This window comes from Malania oleifera, chromosome 5, assembly GCF_029873635.1.
Source record: "Malania oleifera isolate guangnan ecotype guangnan chromosome 5, ASM2987363v1, whole genome shotgun sequence".
NCBI classification, from domain to species: Eukaryota; Viridiplantae; Streptophyta; class Magnoliopsida; order Santalales; family Ximeniaceae; genus Malania; species Malania oleifera.
The window spans coordinates 74,718,159-74,742,827 of NC_080421.1; the positions used below are offsets into that span (position 1 = coordinate 74,718,159).

The following is a 24,669-nucleotide window of genomic DNA, read 5'->3' on the forward strand; positions in this document are numbered from 1 at the left end:
ATAAGTTTTAAAATATAATAATTACATAAAATAATTATAGTAATTTTTTATTATAATATTTTAAAATTTATATTTTTTATTTTTATTATCTTTATTGCAATTTTGATTGTTATTAAATTCAAAAATAAATATGAGTATTTTTTTAATTAAAAAATTTAGTTTATTTTAATTTTAAAAATATTAACAAATATATTGTTCGTTGTTTTATTTTCTACTTTTATTTCTGACTTTATAACTTTGCACAGTGATACTTGCGTTTGTAAGTGGCTCTGTTTCACCTTCTTCCCCGCTTGTCGGACGTGGGATACAAGAAGCATTACATACTGAAACATTGACGGGTCTCTCTTGGCAAGGCCCGGCACTTCTGATTCTGCACTCTGTTTCAGTTCCCGAAGAATCTAAATTCATGAAGGGCCGGTTGAAATTTTTCGCAGTGAGTCATTACGAACTTATGGGATCTGCTTATAGTTTTTCCCACCTTTTCTTTGTTGTTGCTGTTGTTCTTGTTGTTCCCCACCTCCCCATAAGGGCTCGCTATTTCAGTATTTTGTGCTATGATGAAAATGTTTAGAGTCTCGGAGCTGTGAGAGGTTTTGCTGGGTCCAGTGGCAAAGGACTCAAGATTGATGGGGTTAAGGATATTATAGCCGTTGCTTCTGGTAAAGGTGGTGTGGGCAAGTCAACCACTGCAGGTAATTTGGGTTCTTGTTATTCTTTAATTTTCTTTTCAATCGTAACTTTGGATTTGCATATTGAATTTGAATTTTAGCCTAGGTGGATAGGTTATTTAGACTACGAAATGAAATTATTGATCATATGGTTAATGATAGTTATGTTAATTACGCTTAATGGGTCGGGCTGAAATTGTGAAATTAGGCCCCTTTTGATGTAGTGTCGTTGTAGGGTGCGTTAATGACTCTATTCATGAACTCCTACTACTGACACTGCTGCTTTAGTTGTGCTTTTTGTGAGTGTTGAAAAAATAATGAAATGGTGATGGCTTCAATGGTGGACGACGGTGGTGACTCACAAACAGGCTTATATGTTAGTTCATATGCTTTTGTGGAGGGTGATCAATAGGTTAATATGGGGTTTTCTAATGGCTTAGCTGGATGATTTATAAAAGGATTTGCTGAAATTATTTACAGACAGAAATATACTACAAAAATTTTTAAATTATTTTGAATATCCAAATCACTTTGTAAACTCATATATATATCTATATGGCTCCTGAATGTTGCATGTTTTGTTATAGATAACACTACGAAAGAAATATATATACTTACTTTTGTTGAAGTTTCTCAACTAAATGTTAGATTTTTCTAAAGCTCCAGTTTGGGGGTTTGTCTCTATTTGAGCTTGTTTCTTTAGCCTTATAGATGATGAGAAATTGAGTAAGGCGCTCATTTATAACAAGTCAAGCTCAAGTTATATTTTGGAACTCATTTAATATATAACTCGATGTTGAATAGATTGGCTTGATTAGAGTCCTAACTCCTAACATTACATCCCCACCCCAACACATTGTTTGGAAAGTTGTTAGTTATATGAACTTAATTGATCTTCAAATTAGATTTTGTGGGTGCTTTGAGTGGTTCTCTCATTTGCGCTTGTTCATACCTATGAAATTTGCAGTTAATTTGGCTGTTGCACTTGCTAGCAAATTTCGACTTACAGTAGGTTTGCTTGATGCTGATGTCTATGGACCGTCTGTTCCTACAATGATGAAGCTCCATGGAAAGCCTGAAGTGACTGAAGGTGATGTCAACAGTGTAATTTTCTTAAATATTTTTTTAGTGTTCTATATATTGTTCAAATGCACAAGTTAGTCGTCTTATATAACACAAGAACCTTTTTGTCATATCAACTGTGTCTTGCAAACTTTCTTATATATATGTATATAACTATTTGAACACAATGCCTAGGGTTTTTCCTTTTTTATCTTTTGTTCTTCATGCTTTTGCCTCCACTGCTTATAGATGAATAATCCATTTGGTGGAAATTTGCGTTGTTACACTTCCCACATTTTCATGTAACTTGCTCCCCTACAATATTTTGTTATCAATAATTTTATTTCCTTTGAAATTCAAGTTCTATCTTTTGAATCTCATGTACATTTTCCCTTCTTTTTGAGTGTATATGCTTAGCCCTCCCCTATCAACATCAGCATTGTGTTGAACATAGTTGCACAGCTTCTGTGGGCTTCTCTCTTTTCTCTCTCTCTCTCTCTCTCTCTCTCTCTCTCCCTCTCTCTCTCTCTCTCTCTCTACTTGCTAGTTGAGCAAAGCCTTGAAGATATTGAATTACATTTTTCCCTCTCAAGTAGGTATGAAGATGGTTCCAGTTGAAAACTATGGAGTCAAGTGTATGTCTATGGGATTTCTTGTGGAGAAGGATAACCCAATCGTGTGGAGAGGTCCTATGGTATGTTTCTGCCTTCCTTTCTCTCCAAATGTCCTTTTGTGCATTCATATCATAATTTTTATGTCAAATAGCTGTTCATGGATAACAGTGTATCTTTAAAAGAATAGGAATCGTTTTTTCCCCTTGCATTTGTTTCCCTTATAGGAGTCTATTTACACTAGCAACTTGCTGCTATGTAAAATCATGTTAGAAGAAAATATGTTATTTTAGTAATTAGTTCGTTTTAGTGGGGGTATTTTTTTCTGTAAATCTTTTTATTATTATTAATACATAAAAGGGTAGACCTGGAGCTGTATGCAAGGCTCTAGGGAAAACTGCCGACTAGTTTTTTCTTCTTCTCTTCATCTCTAATCCTAAGTTCTGTATTTTCTTCTGTGATTCTTCAATTTATTTCAGATTTACAACATGGTAAGCGGTTTGTTTGAACCTGCTTAATCTGAGGTAGTGATAGCCCTCTTTTCCCGTCCTTTTTCTCTCCCTTGTCAGCCCTTAAAGTGGGCTTTTCTTTTCCTGGGTTTGAGAGTCATTTAGGGTTTTTTCTCCTTCTCCTCCCAGTTGTAAGCCACTCTTGTGTGGCTCGTGGTAGTTCATTCTTATAAAGACAGCACCTTACTGTTTCTTGCAGCTGTTGTTGTTTTGATGTTTCCTCTGATTGCTAGTCAGGTTGGTTGTGGAGTCTCTGCACTGCTGTTTTAAGTGTCTGTGGTGCTTTGTTGTGGTCTGCTCTGTTCTATGTGGTCAAATTGTGGTCTTCTCTGCTCTGTGTGGTCAAATCCAACTTTGACAGGATGAATGAGAGACTATTAATGTTTGTGATTCCTCCTAGGATATTGTAACGTCAGTTCTGTGGTCTTAGCTTGTAGTTGAAGTTGCAGAACTTTTAAGATCTGGAGTGTGCTTGTGTATGAGTGCTGTTCTGTACCTGTCTGTGCTGTCTGATTTTGCAGAGTTGGTGTGTTATTGATTCCCAATACTAGTATGCACTGATTGTAGTGTATAGAGGGTGGTCTTGATGGCTTCTATGGTGAGAGGTTTATCTGATATTGTTATTGTATAGATGACAGCCATCAAATTGGTTGGATCCTCCAACTACCCTGTGGTCTTATGTAGTGTGTGTTTATATTAATACGAAAGGGAATTCTAAGTGTTTGTTGCATTCTCTTCCGTCTCTGAACTCCATGGGTTATGAAGATCGGATGAAAGAGAATGGCATATACTTGTATGGTTGTGGAATAGCATGGAGCCACTTATTACTGTGAACATGATGTTTCATAGAACGACTAAAGTTGTATGGGATGATTTTGTGAAAGCTTCTTGTGTTTTTGACCTATTTGGGAAGTTTTTCCAATATAGCCAAGAAGGTAGGTCCATTAGAAAATTACTATAGCACTTTGAAGGGTATGTGGGTGGAACTCAACGTCTATCAACTAGTTCAGGTGTTGAGACGATTAAGAGGAAAAGGATAGAGTTTTTGTCTGCCAAGTTATTGTCTGGGTTGAGTCATGAGCTTCATCCCATCCGTGATCAGGTTCTTGCTAGTGAATCCATATCATACATGAATGAAGGATATGCTAGAATCCAATGTATCATCAAAGTTGCCTCTCAATCTTCTTCTCAAGCTTCTTCCTAAGCCATAGTTAGCATTGCCTACAATTGTGGTAATGGAAGTGTTGGAGGATGAGGACGAGGTTTTGAAAGCAGTTGTGGCAAAGGTAGTGTATCGAGACAGGGAGTTTGTCGTGGCAATTACCACATTTTCTTTGTTGAAACTTCAAGTGCACCTTGCCACTCCACTGAAGAGTTGAGTACATCATCTATCATGTCTCAAGAGGAGAATAACATTCTTCTCTGCATAGTTCAACAACTCCAAACTCTATCTTTGACATTTAATGCTATTATGACACATTTGGGTACAACTGAGCTTGTTACCTCTTCATCCTTCTCAACTTGGGTTATTAATTCTAGTGCTGCCTCCCACATGACAAGTAGTCCTAATTTATTTCATTCCTTAAAATCGACTACTTTACATTGGAAGGTACTCTTGCTAATGGTTTAGTTGTCGTAGCAACTAGCAATATTCTTTGTTTCCTTCTATGCTCTTCTTTGTGTTATATGTGCCTAAATTTTCCCTGGACCTATTATTAGTTAATCAATTAACTAAATCTCATTATGTTTCTACAACCTAGAGAAGCCTATGATAGAGTGCTTGAGGAAGTTCTTTGGTGGTTTTAGAAAAGAAGAGAGTATGCAGTAGATATATTGAGATCATTAAGGATATGCATTATAGAGTAATGATTAGAATTAAGACTGTAGGAGGAGAGTGTGGAGAATTTCCAATCACAATAAATGTACATCAAGGTTTCTTTAGGATTGATGAGCTCACTAGGAATATCCTAAACAAAAACCCATGGTGTATGTTGTTTGCAGATGATATTGTTTTCATTGATGAAAGTAGGAGTGTTGTAGAATCTAAGTTAGAACTATGGAGAACAACTTTAGAGTCCAAAGGTTTTAGGAGGTAGAAATAAGACAGAATATATGAAATGTAATGTTAACCACAAAAAGTACATATTGGAGATAAGATTAAACTTAATAATCAAGAACTTAATAGCAAGAAAAAGGAGAAGAAAAAGTTAAAAAGTATGCTATATATATATATATATAAATTGCAGTCTTGTAGCAGTTAGTAACGGCCATAGCAGCTGTTCTGCAATGGTAGCAGTTTGTAATGGCTGCTATGATTCTGATTTTTCTTCCAAGTGATTTAGCAGTGTGTAATGGTGTCAGGAACCCAAATAACCACTACATAATGCACTGTTATGTAACAAATGCAGCCATTATTTAAAATCATGTAGGCAGTAAATGTTGACCGGCCCTTGTACCAGTTGGATGTGAAGAATGCCTTATTGTATGGCGATTTGTAGGAGGAGGTATACATGGGGCAGCCTCCTGGATATGTTGCTCAAGGGGAGGATGGTAAAGTACTTAGGTTGCATAAGACCATTTATGGTTTCAACAAGTCTCCTCAAGCCTGGTTTGACAAGTATAGTGTGGTGGTCTCTACATTTGGCTTTATGCAATGCTACCCTGATCGTATGATCCTTGTCTGCAAAACAGAGACAAAAGTGGTACTTCTTGTAGTTTATGTTCGTGATATCATCATTTCTGGCAGTGATCAGAGTGGGATTGCAGATGTTAAATGGTGGCTTCAAGCTAAATTTCAAATCAAAGACTAGGGTATTCTGCATCACTTTCTTGTTATTGAGATTTTATGGTGTAGGAAAGGGGTGGATCTATCCCAGGGAAAATATACCTTGCACTTGCTAAATGAGTTTGTTGGAAGATACATAGATACTGTTATGGATCCCAACAAATAGTCTAGGGATATCGGATCGGGCTTTGAAGACAAATGTTGATATGGGAGCTTGGGTGGCAAGTTGATCTATAACATATCTTTTGCAGTGGGGTTGGTAAGCCAGTTAATAGAAAAATCCCAAATAACCACATTGGGATGCTGTTTTTAGGATTTTGTGGTATCATAAAGGCTCTCCTGGAAAAGGTTTGTTATATAAATGTAATAAAAACTGTGAGATCATGGGATGCTTTAATGCATATTGAGCTGTCTTTGTTGATGACTGAAGGTCTGCTGCTGGAGACTGAACATTTGTGGGATGTATCTTGTTATGTGGCCTAGCAAGAAGCTAACTAGTTTAGTGAGATCTAATGCTGAAGAATATCAAGCTATGGTGTTAGTGAACTTATGTGGCTTAAATCTCTTATGTCATACGTGGGGTTCCTGGTAGCAAAGCCAATAGATATGTTTTGTGGTAATTGAGCTGCCATTCATGTTGAGGGTAGTGAGGACTCTGTTTGTGAAATCTATGGATCAGTTAAGTGATGTCTTCACAAAGCTTTTATTTAAGACCACCTTGTTTAATGATTGTGACAAGCTGGGGTTAGGTGATATTTATACACCCTCAGCTTGAGGGGGAGTGTTAGAAGAAAATATGTTATTTTAGTAATTAGGTTGTGTGAGTGGGCGTATGTTTGTCCGTAAATCATTTTATTTTTACTAATATATAAGATGGCAGACTTGGAGCTGTACGTAAGGCTCCAGGAAAAACTGCTGATAAGTTTCTTCATCTTCTCTTCATTGCTAATCCTATGTGCTGTTTTTTTCTTCTTTGATTCTTCAATTTATTTTATATTTACAACAATTCAAATATGGTCCATTTGTCTAGTTTCTAGTTTCATGAGACATCCAAATAGATTTTATATTTGCCTTCTTATGCTCATGTTGCAGTTTTCATAATACCAAATTTTGTCAATTTGTCACTATAGATTGTGTTATCCTGTCATGGTACATTGTCCAAAATTTGTAGATAGGTTCTAGAATTAATTGTTTTAACTCCAAAGCGTAGAAACTTTGCCTTGTATAGTCTCTTGTATCAGTGCTTTTTAGGTTCCAAAGTTTACAACACTGATGCTGTCAGAGTCCACAAAAATAATGCAGATGCCCTTCTGTGTTTGCTTCTAGGCTTCACTAATGTTACTCTGTCCGTAGCTTCTACAATGATGGTAGTGAACATTTGTATTGAGCTGTATCAAGCTGGTATGGTTTTTCTTTCTTAACAGGCTTCCTCACTCTTCTGTAATTATTTTACATCTTATATTTTGCCTTTGGCAGCTTTTATTTATTATACTCTGTTAAAATCTGAAATTAGTTGAAGATTTAATGAAGAGTATACAATGCTTAAGGTTAGAAAAGGAGAAGAGAAGAGGAGAGAAGAAGAGAGATGAAAAGGTGGAGGAAGAAGAGTCCTCGGCAGTCTTGGAGGAGTTACATATAGCTCAAAATCTGCCCTCCTTTTATATTAGTTATTATATATTAAAAATAAAATTACCCCCACTCCCACAACCTAATTACTAAAATTATATATTTTCTTCTAAACCTCTTGAGCTGGAGGAGTATAAATATCACCTAACCTTGACTTGTTTCGACTGGGGTTTATAAATTTCATTAATGGAGTCCTCACAGCCTTGTTTTGCACAACATTCCTCACAAAATGACAGTTAACTTTAGTATACTTTGCCCTTTTGATGCAACATTGAATTGGTAGCAATATAAATATCAGTGTATCTCTCACAAAGCATATCTTTAGGCTTTGTTATCAAGAAGCTCGTATGTGACATAAGGCGCAAGCTCACAGATAATACGAGCCATAGCTCGGTATTTTGCTTGTACAATAGTTTGTTTCTTCCTACACCAGGTAATAAAGATTACCACCCACAAATTCACAGCATCAAGTAGTAGACCTTTAATCTTCAATAGAGTTGGACATAAGAGTAAACCACGATCTCGCAGTTTTTGTTACATTTACATATGAATCCTTGCCCAGGGAGGTCTTGAGATATCGAAGGACCCCGGTTGCTTGAGATTTTTCATATATACCAAATCACCACACACATTAAATGATATTTTAAGTCTAGTGACAATCAAGTAGTTGAAAACCACTTGCTTATACCGATGTTTATCTTCAAAGTCAACATCCCTAGACAACTTCACGCTAGCATGATCATCCATAGGAGTGTCTACTTGTTTCCCAAAACCGGTTTTTGATGCAATATGAGCTTCAATGCCTGCAATGGGAATATTTGGTATTTTAAAGGTTTTGTTGGCCTAGCTTGGCTTACAACTCTTGATTTTGATGATAACAAAGTAAGGTTATCTAATTTGTTTCCAAGTGATACTATTTCAGGAAAAGATGATTTCAGTAATAAAAAGGATAATTCCGAAAGCTCAGACTTGAAATGCCATATCTTGAAAGCTCACAAGGATCAAGGAACATGGAAGGCCTTACATAGATGCAAGTGATCCATAATGAAAGCTCAGAGAAGTCTGAAAGATCCAAGATCAGTGACAAAAAGAACTCAAAGCAAAGAAGTGTCAAAATTGTTTTTAGAATAAGCTTTGCAAGTACTTCAAATTGATTCAAGTATGAATATTCATTTTGAAGCTCATTAGGCAAAGAGACTAAGAGACCTTAGTTTTAAGACTTGGAACTTATTTTTCAAGGAAAACCAAATTGAGATTCTAAGTCAAAATAAACAAAGGAGAGAGAAATCAAAAAATGAGAAACAACTACTTGGTAGACGATAGTCTGTCTATGGATAGACGACTGACAAAGGATTTTAAACAAGGAGACAGAAGCATGACAGATGACTGTCAGTGCAAATTGAGACGACTGCGTAGGTTTTGTCAGCCGACTGCCACTCCTCTGTATGTTTTAAAAACTTAGTTGTTCAGTGACAGACGACTGCCACCCTAATGACAGGCGATTGCCACCTTACTGTTTGTGAAATATATAATTGAAATGCATGGGCAGACGACTGCCAGTGACCACACAGTCGTCTGGCTCGCGGAAGATTTTAAAATACTCAACGGATATATTTTTGAAATTTCAATTACTTGAGGCTCAAATTAATATAAAACTTGGACCCTACTCCAAGTAAACTTGGGAAACAAGTTAGAAACCTTTCTACATCTATAAATACCATCAAGTTACATTAATTTGAACACCAAGAAATCAATTCAACAATCAAACTCTCTCTTAAGCATTCTAAATTTCTGAAAGCTCTTTGTTGCTCACAACTTCCACGAAGTTACTAAAGTCTTGCTGATTTTCTCACTGAGATTGTGCTTCAAATACTAAAATCTTTCATCTATTGAAAGGATCCTACGGTCAAAAATTTCTAGAGCTTCAATCTAAATTTCGTATTGTGAATTTTATTGAAGTACATAGTTTTTGATCTGTACTAATCAGCTCTTTGAAGAGCAATTCTTGTACGTCTTATTTCAAATTTTTATAGTAGATTGATAGACGATTCGAGTGTTGAATCATTGGACCAAGCAAGGGAATATTGTTTGGAGAAGGCGGGCTCTAGCCTTAACCAAGGAGTGTTGTAATCGGTATTGTTCTGCTTGGTAAAGGAACGGTGATAGTGAATCCTTTGGTGGTTTTGCTAAGGGCGAGGACGTAGGCTGTGTTGCCGAACCTCGTAAAACCTTGTGTTCTTCTCTCTCTTCCCTACTCTTTACTTTTCAGCAAATATTACAAATTGCATGGATGTTTTATCAAACTCTGAATTCTAAGTGTTTGGTTGTTAAATAGACCGGAAGATAATTTGTTTTGGTTTGATCAGCATTGATTGCGGAAACCGAAATGGACTATGTTGGATGATCATCCCACATAATGAGAATACCTCTTGCATTATGTGCTGCATTCAAGGCAATCCATTTATAGCTCTTAATCTCCCATAAACTATTGACCATCCAGCTATCAACAGAGTTCAACTTTGTTTCCTGAAAACGGATGACAACTCCTTTACAATCAATGAGAAAAGATGGACCTTTTTGTTTTAAGTCCCCTCACATTCCACGTGGTTAGTTTCCTCAACATAGGATCAAGTTACCAAGCTGGCTGCATGCAGATTCTCCCAAATCTAAAATGCCTCTCAGCTTGTCATAATTCATAGAGCATTCCAATCTCTTCAGTTCCCTACTCATGCCTTCTTACTGCTGCTGCCTCGAGGTTTTTTATTAGTCATTCTATATTCTGCTCCTCTTTTCAATTTCCTTAAGTAACTGCATTGCCCTTTCCTTGAATCCTTCGAAAGAGACCCTAATAGTCTGACTAACCAAGTTCATTTTGTGAAGCACCCATTTGAAATCCTTCAGTTTGAAGCCCATAGTGTCAAATTCCAGCTCATTGAGTTCCCTCAAAGACAGAGAGAGGGAGCAATCCTCAATGGTTAGCATGTGTGGAATTGCTGTAGAAATAATTACCAGGTTCTCATCCACCAATACTGGCTTTGAAGACTCCCCAGTAGGAAGTTCATCAGCCAAAACAAACTCAGCCTGCTCAAGCTGAACCTGCTGTGTAACTGGAGCTCCAAATCGGATCTGCAAGTCCATGAAAACAAAAGGGCCTGAGCTGGAAGTGAAAGAGGTGAGGGGAAAGGGGTAAGGGGATAAGCTCGAGATCACTCTACAACCTAGCTTCCTTGTGGCGCTGAATGATTTTGGCCCATCCTTTTGAGTCGAGACCCTCTGGGATGTCGACAACCCTCCAGCCATTGGCTTTGATCTCTGTTAGGGCAAAGGAATTTGCCAAACTTGTTCTCATAAGTTGAAGCAACAGCATCTTCTTCGTCAACCCCAAGTGATGCAGCCAAGAGGGGGAAAGGAGCCTGGCGTTGAAGTAGCTCCAAAATCATCCAATGCTGCAAGGAGCCACACAATTTCCCCCACCTCAAGGAGTATAGAGATCCTCCTACCCTTTTGGTTCTCTGTGATTCTGTGTGTGTGTGTGTGTGTGTGAGAGAGAGAGAGAGAGAGAGAGAGGGGGGGGGGGTCTTGGTTACAGATGCCTTCAGGAGGACTACTCTTCTCTGGAACCAGCATTGAGGCTTGCGGGTTTAGAAAAGTGCCCTCACCTTTAGAGTGGTGGTGTAGCAAGTGGGTTGCAGGCCAGTGTCATGCGTGGCTGGACTACAGCAGCAGAGGGGCTGGGTGTCTTCTTTGGGCATTTTTTATCAATAGACTTAATATTGAAAGATTTACAACTAAAATATTATGAGTAAAATACATCAAGGACAAGTCTTATGTGTATAAGGTACAATAACTGTAATATAATAATCATATTAAACATATTCAATAAATGTAAACAAAATTTGAAAATCAATTAAATATTATTTACTATACAAATATTGATTATGTAGGCATAAATGGTCAAAATAAAATGGTGAAACCAATAATTTTTCATATAATTTTTATCATTAGTTTCAATAAAAAAGGAAGATAAATTAGAGAGAAATTTCAATTTGGGTTTTGAATCTCAAATTTGAATTTCAAGGAAGTCTCATTCATCGTTAAAATTTTGTCAAATTCAGCTGAAATTTCTAGATTTTGATAGATTTTGGATGATTTATGAAAATTTTGAGGGAAATTGACTGCTATTTTGTTTTTGAGGGTAGTGCAAAGTGGAAATTTCAATAGAAATTTTGAGAATTTTGTGGAAACTTAACACTATGGTGCTGGTACACTAACTCTGACTTTACGACCTGCAGACTTTGGCCTTGTCCTCATCCTCCAACACTTCCCCTACCATGGTTAGAGGCAGTACCAACCATAGTGAACTATCATGGGAAGAAGCTTGAGAAGAGGACTGAATACCTATCTCCGGTGATGTGTTGGATTCTAGCATATGCTTCATTCATGGATGGTGCGGATTCAAGAATGTGATCATGGACAGGTTGAAAATCTTAGGATTCAACTCAGAAAAATTTGGCAGCCAAGAAATCTGCTCATTGCTTCTGAGGCGTCTTTACATCAGAACAAACTTGTGGGTAGATATTTAGTTCCTCCCACATACTCTTTGAATGTTGAGTGTAAACTTCTCATATCGGATAAAAACATGGGTTTGAATTTAATCTTGTCAGAAGCTTTCACTAAAATCATTCCCTAGGACCCATATGGCTTTTTGGGGTTCTATAAACATAATGTTCATAGCAATTTGTGCCTCCATACAATTGCACAGCCCCACAATCTTTGTATCATTTTCTTTCACCTAATCTTCATAAAGCTTGGAGTCTGGTGATGGTGGAGAATGCAGCAGATACCTGGGGAACATTTTTCATTTTCCACTTTTTAGTTTTCCAAAGAATTATAAAATTAAGCTTATTTTTAAGTTTTCCAGGATTTGTATTAGAAAGGTAGAAAATAAATAGTTTATTTAGTTGTGCATCAAAATAATTATAAAAATAACTTGTTTTCCAATTTTCCAAAAAATATATAAGGTGCTAGTTGGGTCATGGATTTGGAGCCTAGGTTTGGATACGTGTGGATTTGGAAGAACTTAATACATAGTCACACTAATACACTATTAGATTAGCATTTATATAAAAGCTTAAGCTATTATAACATAATTCCTAACAAGCAAACAATATATGCGGGCAAAAAGACTAGAATTCCAGAACCCTGGACCTCTTGGCAACCTGGCTCTAATACCATGCTACATTATCACTTTACCTAAAAGCTTAAGCTGTTAGGCTGTGGGCTAACAATGTATATTAACAAAATCGAAGTCCAAGATCCGAGTTTCATGCTCCCATATTCGAAGTAGGTAGTCAGAAATCTAGAATATGACAATAAGATGTTTCCAAATTTTCTATATAATTTTAGGAAATTGGAAAATAAGGCAACATTTTTGTAATTGTTTGGAAAATTGAAAATGAAAAATAAAACTATTTCCACAAGCAAATAGTGCCAAAACATTTTATTGTTCATTTATTTTATACAATACAAACGTTGTAAAACTGAAAAATTAACTAACTATTTTTGTAATTCTGTGGAAAACTAAAATAGAAAATGAAAATTGTTTTTCATAACCAAAAAGGCCCTGGGATTTACCTTTAGTCTTATTAGTCACTCATACTGCTTCAGAACAGAACAAAATTGGAAGATCCAGCCAGTTTATGGCTGTGATTTGCACGTTACCAGTCTCAGCAGAAGCTTTCTCTGTAAGTCCATTTGAACAGCACCCAATACAACAGAATACAGCAAACACCAGTACCAGCAAGGGACATTAGGAACCACACGCACTAGAGAAAATGAAAGGAACAAAATAAAAAGACGACTCAGCTATAGCAAGGAACCAGCACATGTGTCCAATACAACACAATCCATCACATGCCAGTACTCACAAGGAACAGTAGGAACCACACACTAGAGGAAATAAAAAGAACAACAGAAAAAAAATAAGACAGCTACAGCCTACAGCGCATTATGGTTGGCAGCAACTAGAAGTGGCTGCCGGAAAGTGTAGGAAATAGTCATTGAACCCCAATTAGAACTTAACCAGAAACTGATACAAGATGGCAACTAGTCAATCACAAACACATGGAGCACCAACACAGCATCACCACAACCATCCAATGGAACATCAGAACAACAGCAGCAATTTACTGGAAACAGTGTGTGACTGCCTTCGCTTTAGTAAACCATGACAAATAGACTGTATCCAACCAAGGATGCTGCACAGCCTAACCAAGATGAAGAGTGTCCCTAAACGACTCAAACCAAACAGGCAACCAGATTTGAGAACCAATTGGGGATGATTATAAAAAGAAAAATGCAGTGTCTAAAACCAATGATAAAATCAGATATTTGAGGAGATCAATTTTAAGATACCATGTTACAAATCTGAACTAAATTGATATTTACTGAAGAAAATACCGCATTTATAGGCTTAGAGAAAGAGAAGAGGTGAGAAGAAAGATGAAGAGGTGAGAGGGAGAAGCAGCGGTTGGCTGTACTGGAGGACTTATGTACAGCTCCAGGTCTGCCCTTGTTATATATTAATAATAAAAAGATGTAAAGGACAAAAATTCCCCTGCTCACACCAGCCAATTACTAAAATAATATATACCCTTCTAAATGCACTTCTTTGCTGCTTCTAGTCTTCACTAATGTTACTCTGTTCCTAGCTCTTTCAATGATGTTGGACAATATTTGTATGGAGTTGTATGAAGTTGGTGGGTTCATGTTTCTTTATAGGCTTCCCCACTTTTCCGTAATTATTTTGCATCTTATATTTTGCCTTCGCAGCTTTTATTTATGATACACATTTCATAATGTCTTTAGCATTGCAGGTATCAAGAAAAATGTTTGAACTGATCATTTATGTTTGCGCTTTTGAATCCAGTAGAACCTGATATTCACTTGGTTTTTTTATTATTATACTGTTCAAATGTTATTGAAATTTGCACATATTTTCCCCTTGGCTTAATGGCATAATTATTCTCATATAATGATGATATTCAGCATTGCTGCATGCTGGGTTATGCAACTTTTCAATATATGTGATGCATGTTATTATGTATTGTTACTCTCTGATATGATGTCTGTTGCTTGTTGGTTGTCGCTTCTGGCAGTTATCCTTGGCCCTCGTTAGTTTGGGGCAGCTGATTTTTGGCATTTTCAGCTGTTGTGTACTCTATCCTAAATCTGTCATATGGCTTTTAGATTTTCCAAATGTTTAATTCTCTTGAAGTGATTCGACTCTGATGATTTCAGCTTTGAGATAAAATAATTAATTATGAAGTAAAACATTTGCATTTCCCTCATATAAATTTTGCTTTGATTTAATCTGAATTTGATTGAATTTTACTTTTATAGGTAATGAGCGCTCTTGAGAAAATGACAAGGGGAGTTGACTGGGGAAAACTTGATATTCTTGTGGTGGATATGCCACCTGGCACTGGTGATGCTCAAATATCTATTTCCCAGAGGCTGCAACTAGCAGGTTGTTACAATTTTCTGTAAGCCTAGATTTAGAGGCTTTTGGAGGTGTCACCTCAGGGGTTGCTACTTGTTTATACTCGTCAAGGAAAATGCCTCAAAGCATGTCACGGCTTAGGGGCTCAGCTTAAGATTCATTCCTCTAACACTGGACAATCATGGCATAACTGTTGGATTACCACTTTACCTAAAAACTTCAGCTGTTAGGTTGTGAGCCAACAATGTATATCAAGCCTTAACACACCCCCACACATGCAGCCTGATTGCATGTGGAAAGATAAACAAACAATAAACAACACTCATTTCACGGAATAGGATAATTCTTAGCAAACAATAAATGTTGGCAACAAGACCAGAACCTAAGAACTCCAGGCAACCATTGCTTTAATACCATGTCGACGTATTGGGGTAAGTTGGAAGACCCAATCACAACGATAAGTCTCTCCCTCTATTTATAACATCTTTACCAACTCACACTTACTAACATAGCAATAGCACATATTAATAATGCTAAATGATCAAACTAACCAGTAACATACACCATCAAATATCTTCCTGATGGCTCTATGGAGCAGCTTAAGGTTCGCGTGGTTGCCAGGGGTTACACCCAAACATATGGTATTGACTATTTTGATACCTCTTGTTGCTCAATTAAATTCTATTCGTGTACTGATCTTGTTGGCAGTTAATTTTGATTGGCTGTCATACTAGTTGGATGTGAAGGATGGCTTCTTGTATGGAGATTTGCAGGAAGAGGTACACATGGAGCAACCTCCTAGGTATGTTGCTCAGAGGAGGATGGTAAAGCATATAGGTTGCATAGAGCCATTTATGGTTTTAAGCAGTCTCCTCGACACTGTAGCTCAAATTCTTGATGGAAATTTCATTGGGAGAAGGGAGTGCATTGAAGATGGGGTGGAGTGGTCTGGGACATTTGATGATTATATTAGACAATAAAGGTATTGATGTAGGCCGGCTGAGTGGACCAAATTCCAATTCTTCCAAATGCCTTTAAGCTGTGAGCAGGCCTAATTTCTAAACGCCTCAAGTTATGATTAGGCGCACGCTCTTGCTCGATGGATTTTGAGTAAAAGGCAGGGTACTTTGTACCCATTTTGTGGCAGGCCCTAGAATAAGTTTGACTGTCTGAGGGGAAGAGGATCAGCCTGAAAGGTTAAAAAATGGAAGCACATTCAAGGGCTAGGGAAGGAGCCCAATATATTGATGGGCGTCCTAATAAGGCCTAATACTCTTGTTTGTTAAAGAAGAATGTTGGGCATGTGAATAGGGTAAGTAAGGAGTATGGTCTTATATTTCCATAAAATTGTCGAAATTTTCATTGAAATTCTCGATTTCAAAAATTCTCGATTTAAAAAATTCTCGATTTCCGTCACCCTTGAAATCGAAATGGCAATTGATTTCCGTTTTACATAATTTCTGTCAAAATTTCAATGAATCATCCGAAATTTATCGAAATCTCGAAATTTTAGTAAAACATGTTGAAATTTTAACTATGGAATGAAATTTCCTCGGAATTCAAATGAGAGATTTAGGAGCGAAGTGAAATTTCTATCTTTTTTTTATTGAAATGAAAATATTATTACGAGGGCTTATGAAGTTATATGAAAAAAATAAGCTTACAACAATATTTATCTAACCATTCATGTCTAAATTATTGTTATTTGTATAATAAATAATATCTAAATGATTTAGGTATTTCATTTGTATTAACTAAATGTTTTTAATGCACATTATCTTTAAAATATGTTTGATACACATGTTATATCACAACTTTTCCACCTCATACACAACATAGATGTATTTAACTTGTAATATATTAGTTCTAAAACTTATATTATTGCGTCCATTAACCACTTCTGAAGTTTCATAAAAGAATTTCATTCTTTACTATTGATTTCCATTATTTTTCAAATCGAAATCAAAGTTTATTGAAACCTTGATACTTTTGGAGCTTCAAAATTTGAGTCAAAATCGAAAGTTGTGACCTTACTAAGGAGAAAGAGGATGCAATGTAGGGGTTAGGGAATATTTTTGAAAGAGCATCAAATTGGGGAAGAAGAGCACGATAACTTCATCTGTGCAGACTTAGGTAAGTAACAGGGTTAATGGCGAGTTTGGGAAGATGGCTGAAGTCTGTGTATTCAGTGGGAGAGGGATGTAGCCATGACGAGACCTGGAAACAACCATAATTAATGATGCTTTTGAAGGAAGGGGTGGGGTGACTAAGACTCGTGAAGGATGGGAGAAGGATTTTAAGAATAAAGGAGATGAGGTGGGGGATAAGGTTTTGGGAAGGGTGTTTGAAAATTATTAGATTACCTCATTACCTAAAAGCTTAAGCTGTTAGGTTATGGGCCAACAATGTATATCAAGCTTTAACACTTCCCTACGTGTGCAACCTGACAGCATGCAGAGAGATAAAAAAATGATAGATACTGCCCATTACAGGTAACAATAATTTTTTAAAACATCACATAATAAACGCGGGCAACATGACTGGAACCCAGGACCTCTGGTAACCAGCTTTGATACCATGTTAAATTACCACTTTACCTAAAAGCTTAAACTGTTAAGTTGAGCCATCAACATATATCAAGCTTTGACAAAAATGTTAGTAGTGATAAGGTTTATGTCTGCAGGCATGTTGAGGAGGCTGCTGTGGGTATGGGAAAAGGTACTGATTCCTAGCGATGGGATTCTGATTGGGGAACGAAAAAATCTTAAGTAGAAATACCGAAGGAAGTTTGCATTTGGAGTCTTTGAGTGGTCAGGTTAGGAGAGGGATATAAATGGGAGGGTTAGTAAAGGAAAGGACAAGAAAAGATGGGGGTGATGTTATTGGAGAGCAATGGTGTTGACACTAGTCAGTTTGATCATGATGGTGGTCTGCTCCTTTATGAATATCGGGAACAATATGGCTATGGTCCTGTTCATCTAATTTACTTGCGCATTTATTGCATGTACTTCTATCATTGATGAAAGGTCTTGAGGGTATTCCTATTTTCGAGGATGATGGGATGGGCAATAAACAACTATGTATGGATGGGAGCTTGCCTTCTCTAGGGGAGGAGATAATGGGAAGGACCTAGAAGCTAAGCAATTGCTGGACAAGATGGGCCTGTGGATGTTTGTTCCGTGAGGTAATGAAATTCAGGTAGATGGGGGTAAAAAGAAGACGAAGAAAGGCCACTGGGAATTAGCTAAACTACAGTGTTTCGTAAATTATGATGGAAAGGGGTTCCTCATCTCCCAAAACCTTATCCCCCATTGGATAACATCCCAATCGAAGTTTGGAAATGCTTAAGTGATGACAGAATTATATGGTTAACTAATTTATTTAAAAATATTATAAAAACAAAAAAATACTTGATTAATGGAGGAAAAACACTTTAATATACAAAAGTAAAGGAGATATTCAAAATTGTAAAAATTATCGTGAAATTAAACTTATGAGTCATACAATGAAAATATAGGAAAGGGTAGTTGAGCAAAGATTAAGGTTAGAAACGAAGGTCTCAGAAAATCAATTTGGTTTTATCCCTGAGAGATCTACCATAGAAGCTATATATCTTTTAAGAAGACTAATGAAAAATTTTAGCGAAAAGAAGGACTTGCATAAGGTATTTATTGAGCTAGAGAAAGCATATGATAAGATACCTACGGAAGTTCTATGGTGGGTTTTAGAAAAAAAGGGAGTATGTAGTAGCATGGTTTTAAATCGCGGTAGCGGGTAGCGTAACGTAACGGTAACTGGTGTAACGGGAAGCAGGAGTAGCGGATGTTACATAACGGGAAGCGGGTGTAACGGCCGTGAATTTTTTTTAAGCACGCACAACCTTGTGCATATTAGCGTACTTGCATGTTTTAAGCTTTTGACCATTCTTAGAAAGGGTTTTAGTGTATTTTGGACCCTTTAGTTCGAGTAACTAAGTTATTTGGTAAGGGCAACAAATTTACATTTGTTTTAAACCATCATTGATAGAAAATTACGTGTGTGCGCGTATTTATACTTCTCATTGTTCTTATCTGTGATAAATTCTTATGTGTGCTAAATGAATTAATAAAATAAAATACATTATACACTCCATTAATCTATTAGACACATAAGACATACGAATAATATAAATATAAAATAGCTAGAAAAGAAAGAAGGTTGAAGTTGAAAAATAAAGAACATAAATATCACATTACTAATATTATTAAAAAAAAAATTCCTTAACAAGTTAGTATTTTAAAATTGTTAATTAATGCATCTATTGTGAGTATTTAAAGAAAAAGTAAATTTTGTATCATTGTCATCCTCATTATAATCTTTTCCACCTCTTGTCACTTGGTATATTGATAATGATATATGAAAGAGAGAGAAAAAGTGAGAAGAAAAAGTAAAAAATAAAATATTTTTTTGGTGTAACAGTCCTGTAGCGGTTACGTAACGGCCATAGCTGCCTTTACATAACGGTCGCGGTCCGTAACAGCCGCTACGGCCGTGATTTTTCTTCCCACCGATTTCACGGTGTGTAACGGTATCAGTAACCCAAAAAACCTTTACGTAACGGCGTTACGTAACGGTCGCGGCCTTTATTTAAAACCATGTGTAGTAGGAATACTGATGTCATTAAGGATATGTATGATGGAGTAATGACTAGTGTAAGGGCTATAGATAGAGAAACTAGAGAATTTCCAATCATCATAGGTACATCAAGGATCTGCTTTGAGCCCTGCTTTAGTGATGGACCAAATGACTAAGAGTGTTCAAAATGAGGTTCCATGGTGTACGTTGTTTGTAGATGATATTGTATTAATTGATAAAACTAGGGGTGGAGTAGAGGCTGAGTTAGAATTATGGAGAGAAGTTTTGGAATCTAGAGGCTTTAGGATAAGCAGAAATAAGACATAATATATGAAATGTAATTTTAGTAATAGTAGGAGGAATATTGGAGACAAAATTAAACTTGATGATGAAGAAATAAATATCACTTGTAGATTTTGATACCTTGGATCAATTATGCAAGCAGAAGGAGAAATTGAAGATGATGTAATGCATAGAGTTAAAGCAGGTTGGGTAAAATGAAGAAGTGCTTCAAGTGTGCTTTGTGATTGTAGAATACCCTTAAAATTAAAAGGAAAGTTTTATAGGACAGCTATAAGACCAGCTATGCTATAGGGATCAGAATGTTGGGTGCCGAAGAAACAAAAATATCCAAAAAATAAAAGTTGCCGAGATGAGAATGCTTAGATGGATGAGTAGTATATCACTGAAAGATAAATTAAGGAATGAACATATTCACGATAAGTTAGGTGTAGCTCTCCTATAGAGGATAAGATAAAGGAGGGATGACTCAGATGGTATGGACACTTGCAACGTAGGCCGCATAGTGCACCAATAAGGAAGAGTTGGAGGCATTAGAAGGGGTAGGGGTAGACCTAAAATAACTTTGAAGGAGATAGTGAGTAAGGATTTAATAGCACTGAATTTGCCAAAAGAAATGGTCCATGATCGCATAAATTGACGGAAAAGGATTCATATAGCTGACCCCACCTAGTATGACTTAAGTCTTGATTTTGTTCTTTTTGTTGTTGTTATTCTTTTTATTTCTTTTATTGTTTATTTAATTTTTATATATTTTAATTTATTTTCCTTTAGGATTTCTTGTCCTCTTTTAGTTTGTAATTGTCCTCCTTTTTTGCTATAAATTTAATTGATAAAAAAGGACCTCAACCGTGTGCATTTTTGAGAAATTTCAAGATATGGATAACACCATAATGCCTAATTTGGGGAGAGTCCAGAAAATGACTAGAAACACTTTCTGCAAAAGAAATATCTAGTCTATTGGCTAGAAGATACTTTGACTTCCCAACTAGTCTCCAGTATCATTTAGATTCAACATAATTCACCCTCGTCCAACATTAATTTACCATTAGGATCCATAGGAGTAACAATAGGTTTGGATCTCAAAACAAACTCATCTCGTACAACGAATCAAAGACATTTTTTCTATGAGAACACAATTCCCTAAGAGATTCAACTACCTCATTTTTGCAGAATTACTTCACCTCAAATCTTTGTTTTGGACTTTGTTTGAAGAGGAAGGCTTGGCACAACTTACTGAGGAAAGCTTTGAAGGAGAGGGAGTGGAAGAATTGGGGCAGAGCAACAAACAAATTGTATAGTTGTATGGGGAAGAGTGTATTCAATAGTTTTTGGAAAATGTACAAAGGGATATAAATTATAACTAACGCAATTTAAACCAGACAAGGGAATTGATAGATAAGGGTCTTAGTCCCTTGCCTCTTAGCATAACTATGACATGTTGGACTTTTTTTATATTCCTTTAGTAAATTGGGGGTGGGGGATTATTGAGAAGGAAGCTATTTCTATGGTCAGTCCAAATTTGTCCAAATCTAGAAAAGGTATTCTTCCCCTTCTTGTTCAATTTTTTATTTCTTCTAACACTTTATGCCAAAGGGAGGGTTCATCTGGGAGTAGCGCTTCTAGTATTGGCTGGGGGTAGTGAGAGAGACAATCTAGATCCAAATAAACTCCTAGAGGACCTGGGTTTGAAATTAGTAAGCTTAATAGGGATCGAGGTGAAATTGCCAATAAGCCCTAGAATTATTAGTGGAAAAGTAGAATTATTAGTGGAAAAGGAAGAAGGTGCAAAAAGAACTGAAGAACCTAGTTTCTTCTATAACCTATGGGGTTGGGATGGGGCAAATCGAGTGAAATTCTAAAAATTGTCAGTTGGAATGTTAGAGGGCTGGGAGATTGATCTTCTTAGAAAGAGGGGGTTAATTAAAAAGGTCCTTCTTAGATATTCCCCTTATATTGTTTTGATCAGAGACAAATTGAGAATGTTGATTTTGGGGCGGGGGGGGGGGGGGTTGGTGTTGTTACAGGGGGTAGAAGGGTGTAATTAGGATTAGGGCCTTGTGCCTTCTCAAGGGTTAGCGTCTTATCTTTCTTTATTCTGCACCCCTCTCGGCACCGCGGCCTACTCTCGTTATTGTGGTATCTGGTGATGGGTGGGACCCGATCTATTGTGGAAGTGGGATAGTCTGTAGCTTGGTGTCTCTTTCCTCTTAGTGAGAAGTGAGTATGGCTAAGGCCATTGTGGGAAGAGCTTTGTTTTGTGTTTGGCTGCTGGCTCCTAATTGGATTGTCGGATGGTGATTTAATGCGGGTGAGGGTTTCCTCGAGAGAAGAAAAAAAGAGGTGGGGATAAGAGTTAATATTACTATGTTGAGTTTTTACTCCTTTATTAGGAGTGTGGTTTGAGAGATTCCTCTTGAGAATTGCAATTTTTACGATGGTTGGTGGGTGCGGTGCTAGAGTAGGGAGGAGATAGGCTGATATATTTACTTTTATGATCAATTGGGAGGATAGTTCCCTAATCTCTCTCAATCTATCTTTACCAAGGTCCACTTTTGACAATTTCCCATCATGTTGGAATAAGGAGGTTTCTTGGGGTTGTAATCCTTTTTAGGATTTGAACAATCTGTAGTTGGATCATGAAAGTCCTTTCCAGCCTTAGTCATGAATATTGGAATGAGGAGTGGAGAGGGGTGGGGAAAGGTTTTTTGTGAAGGTTTAGATTCATGAAAACTGAAGAGGTTAAGAATAGAAATTGAAAGATTGGAATAGGGAGGTGTTTCAGAGACTACCCCTTGTTTGGTTTGCAGAGGAAATTGAAAACAGAAAGGAATTGAGGGAGGAATTGAATTGTGGTAGGAATGAGCTTTTGGAATGCAATTAGTGTGTTTGGTTGGGGGAGGAGGGGGTAACATGAATGACTGTAGGCATTTTGTTTGCAATTTCTTTCCAACATTTGGTATGCTCAATGGCGTCTATAATGAATAAAATAAGGCATTTTTTTAATTAAAAATAAATAATTATTTAGTATTATTCTTTTTATTTTATTAAAGTTTTTTTATTAATGTTTTAATATTATTTATTAAGTTGTTTTTGTTGTTACTATTATTATTATAAAATAAAAAATTATTATTTTTCTTTTTATTACTATTATTGTTCTTTTCATATTATGATTTGTTGTAATAATATTATGCCATTCAATTATGATTATTTTTTAATATTAAATTTTTCCTTAAAATAGTAATAATTTTAGAATTTTTTACAATTTCCTATTATTATTTTTCCTCGTTTTACTATTTTATATAATAATATTATTATTCCTTTTTTATATTGTTATTGTAACTTCTTATTTATTGTTCTTGCGCTTGTTAAATCTGATTACACTTGTTATTGTTTTCATAATAAACAATGAATTAGTATTATATATTGTTGTTGGTTTGGGTTGGGAAAAGTATTATCATTTTTATTATTTTAGATATAGTGATTTGGGATATGTCGCGCGTTATTATTTTTAATTGTTCTTATTTGTTATTCGTTATTTATAATACAGGTATTTATCTGAAAAGATTAGTTATTTTTTTATTTTTTATTATTTATTGTTTTTGGTTATTATGTTAGATATCAATATGAGTCTTATCATAATTAGGATTAGTTATTATTTTTTTATAATAATGATTCTCCTTAAAAATTTATATTATTTACTAATGATGTTCTTATTCTTTTAATTATAATAAATAGTATTATTACTTATTAGTGTTATTATAATTATTATTAGTGTGTAAATAATAATAATACTAATAATAAACTAATAATAATTATTATTATTTATTATAAATTATAGAATATAGTATTAATATTATTATTGTTTTGTTTTTGTTGATTATTATTTTTTATCATTTTAATAATAGTGATTCTATAGTCGTAATTATTATGTTTATTTATTGCTATTACTATTTTTATTATTTTTACAATAATTAATTATCCTTAAAAGAATTTTATTTTTTTTCCTTTTTTTATTATTTTCTATTGTTGTGATTAATATTTGGACATATAAATATTATTTTTAATTGTAGTTATTATTAGTAGTTTTCTTATTTTTATACAATTATTATTTTCCTTACAATAATTTTTTTCTATTTTGAATCTTCTTTATTATTATCTTTGTTCGTGTTATTATTATTTTGTAATTATCATAGTATTATTTTTATATAATAGTAATAATAATTAGTATTATTCTCATTTTTTGTTTTTTAGGATTTTTTAATTATAAAAATGAGTCAGATTCCATGGAATAAAGATTGAGTCAGCTCTGCATTGACATCGTGATTTCCCAAATTGCAGGAATTGTATTTCGATCGTAAAATATGATTACATTCTTATTCCACAAACCAATCAAGATTCTATTCCATTCCTGAGATTGATTCATTCCACCTGGATCTACCAACCAAACCATGGGTTTTAAGGTTAGAAATCGTTATTTTTAGGTGAGTTTGTTTGATGTAAGGTAGGAAGTAGATAATAATATTCTATCAAATAGGAAGCATTGAAAGTGGTATCTTTTGAAGAATGAACGGGAGGAGGGTGATTTTTTCAAGGAAATGGTGAGGTAAAGACGAACTTTAAAAATGGATCAAAATGGTGATTTTATTCTTATATTTCTCTCATGGGAATGGCTAATGGGAAAATAGGAAGAATTTGATTCGAATGTTGGAAGTGAAGAGTGTTCATTATGTTTGGTTAGAGTCATGAACTTCTAAATCACTACGTTTTTCTTTCTAATATGTATTTCAAGGAGGATGGTGTAGACTTATGGTAGATGGATCCTATGACCCCTTTGTCTAGTGAGGAGGTGATTGGTTTAGAGAGACCTTTTGAGGAAGAAGAAGTGAGTGCCACGTGTTTGGTTGGGAGAGGTATAAGCGCCAGACCTGATGATTTTAACATGCTTCTTCCAAGCATTGTTGGAAGGTGGTTAAGGCTAACTTGCTTAAGG

The 24,669-nt window shown here is 35.6% G+C and overlaps 1 protein-coding gene across 1 annotated transcript in view; it reads left to right on the forward strand.

Annotated features, from left to right (window-relative positions):
- Positions 1 to 250: 250 nt before the first annotated feature.
- LOC131156264 (iron-sulfur protein required for NADH dehydrogenase, mitochondrial-like) overlaps positions 251 to 24,669 on the forward strand; it is a 58,959-nt gene continuing 34,540 nt past the window's right edge. Inside the window, exons 1-5 of the mRNA XM_058109804.1 lie at positions 251 to 433; positions 572 to 692; positions 1,636 to 1,758; positions 2,327 to 2,424; positions 14,663 to 14,789. Of these exons, the coding sequence (XP_057965787.1) occupies positions 407 to 433; positions 572 to 692; positions 1,636 to 1,758; positions 2,327 to 2,424; positions 14,663 to 14,789 (496 nt within the window). The 5' untranslated portion in view covers positions 251 to 406. The remainder of the gene's footprint in view (positions 434 to 571; positions 693 to 1,635; positions 1,759 to 2,326; positions 2,425 to 14,662; positions 14,790 to 24,669) is intronic.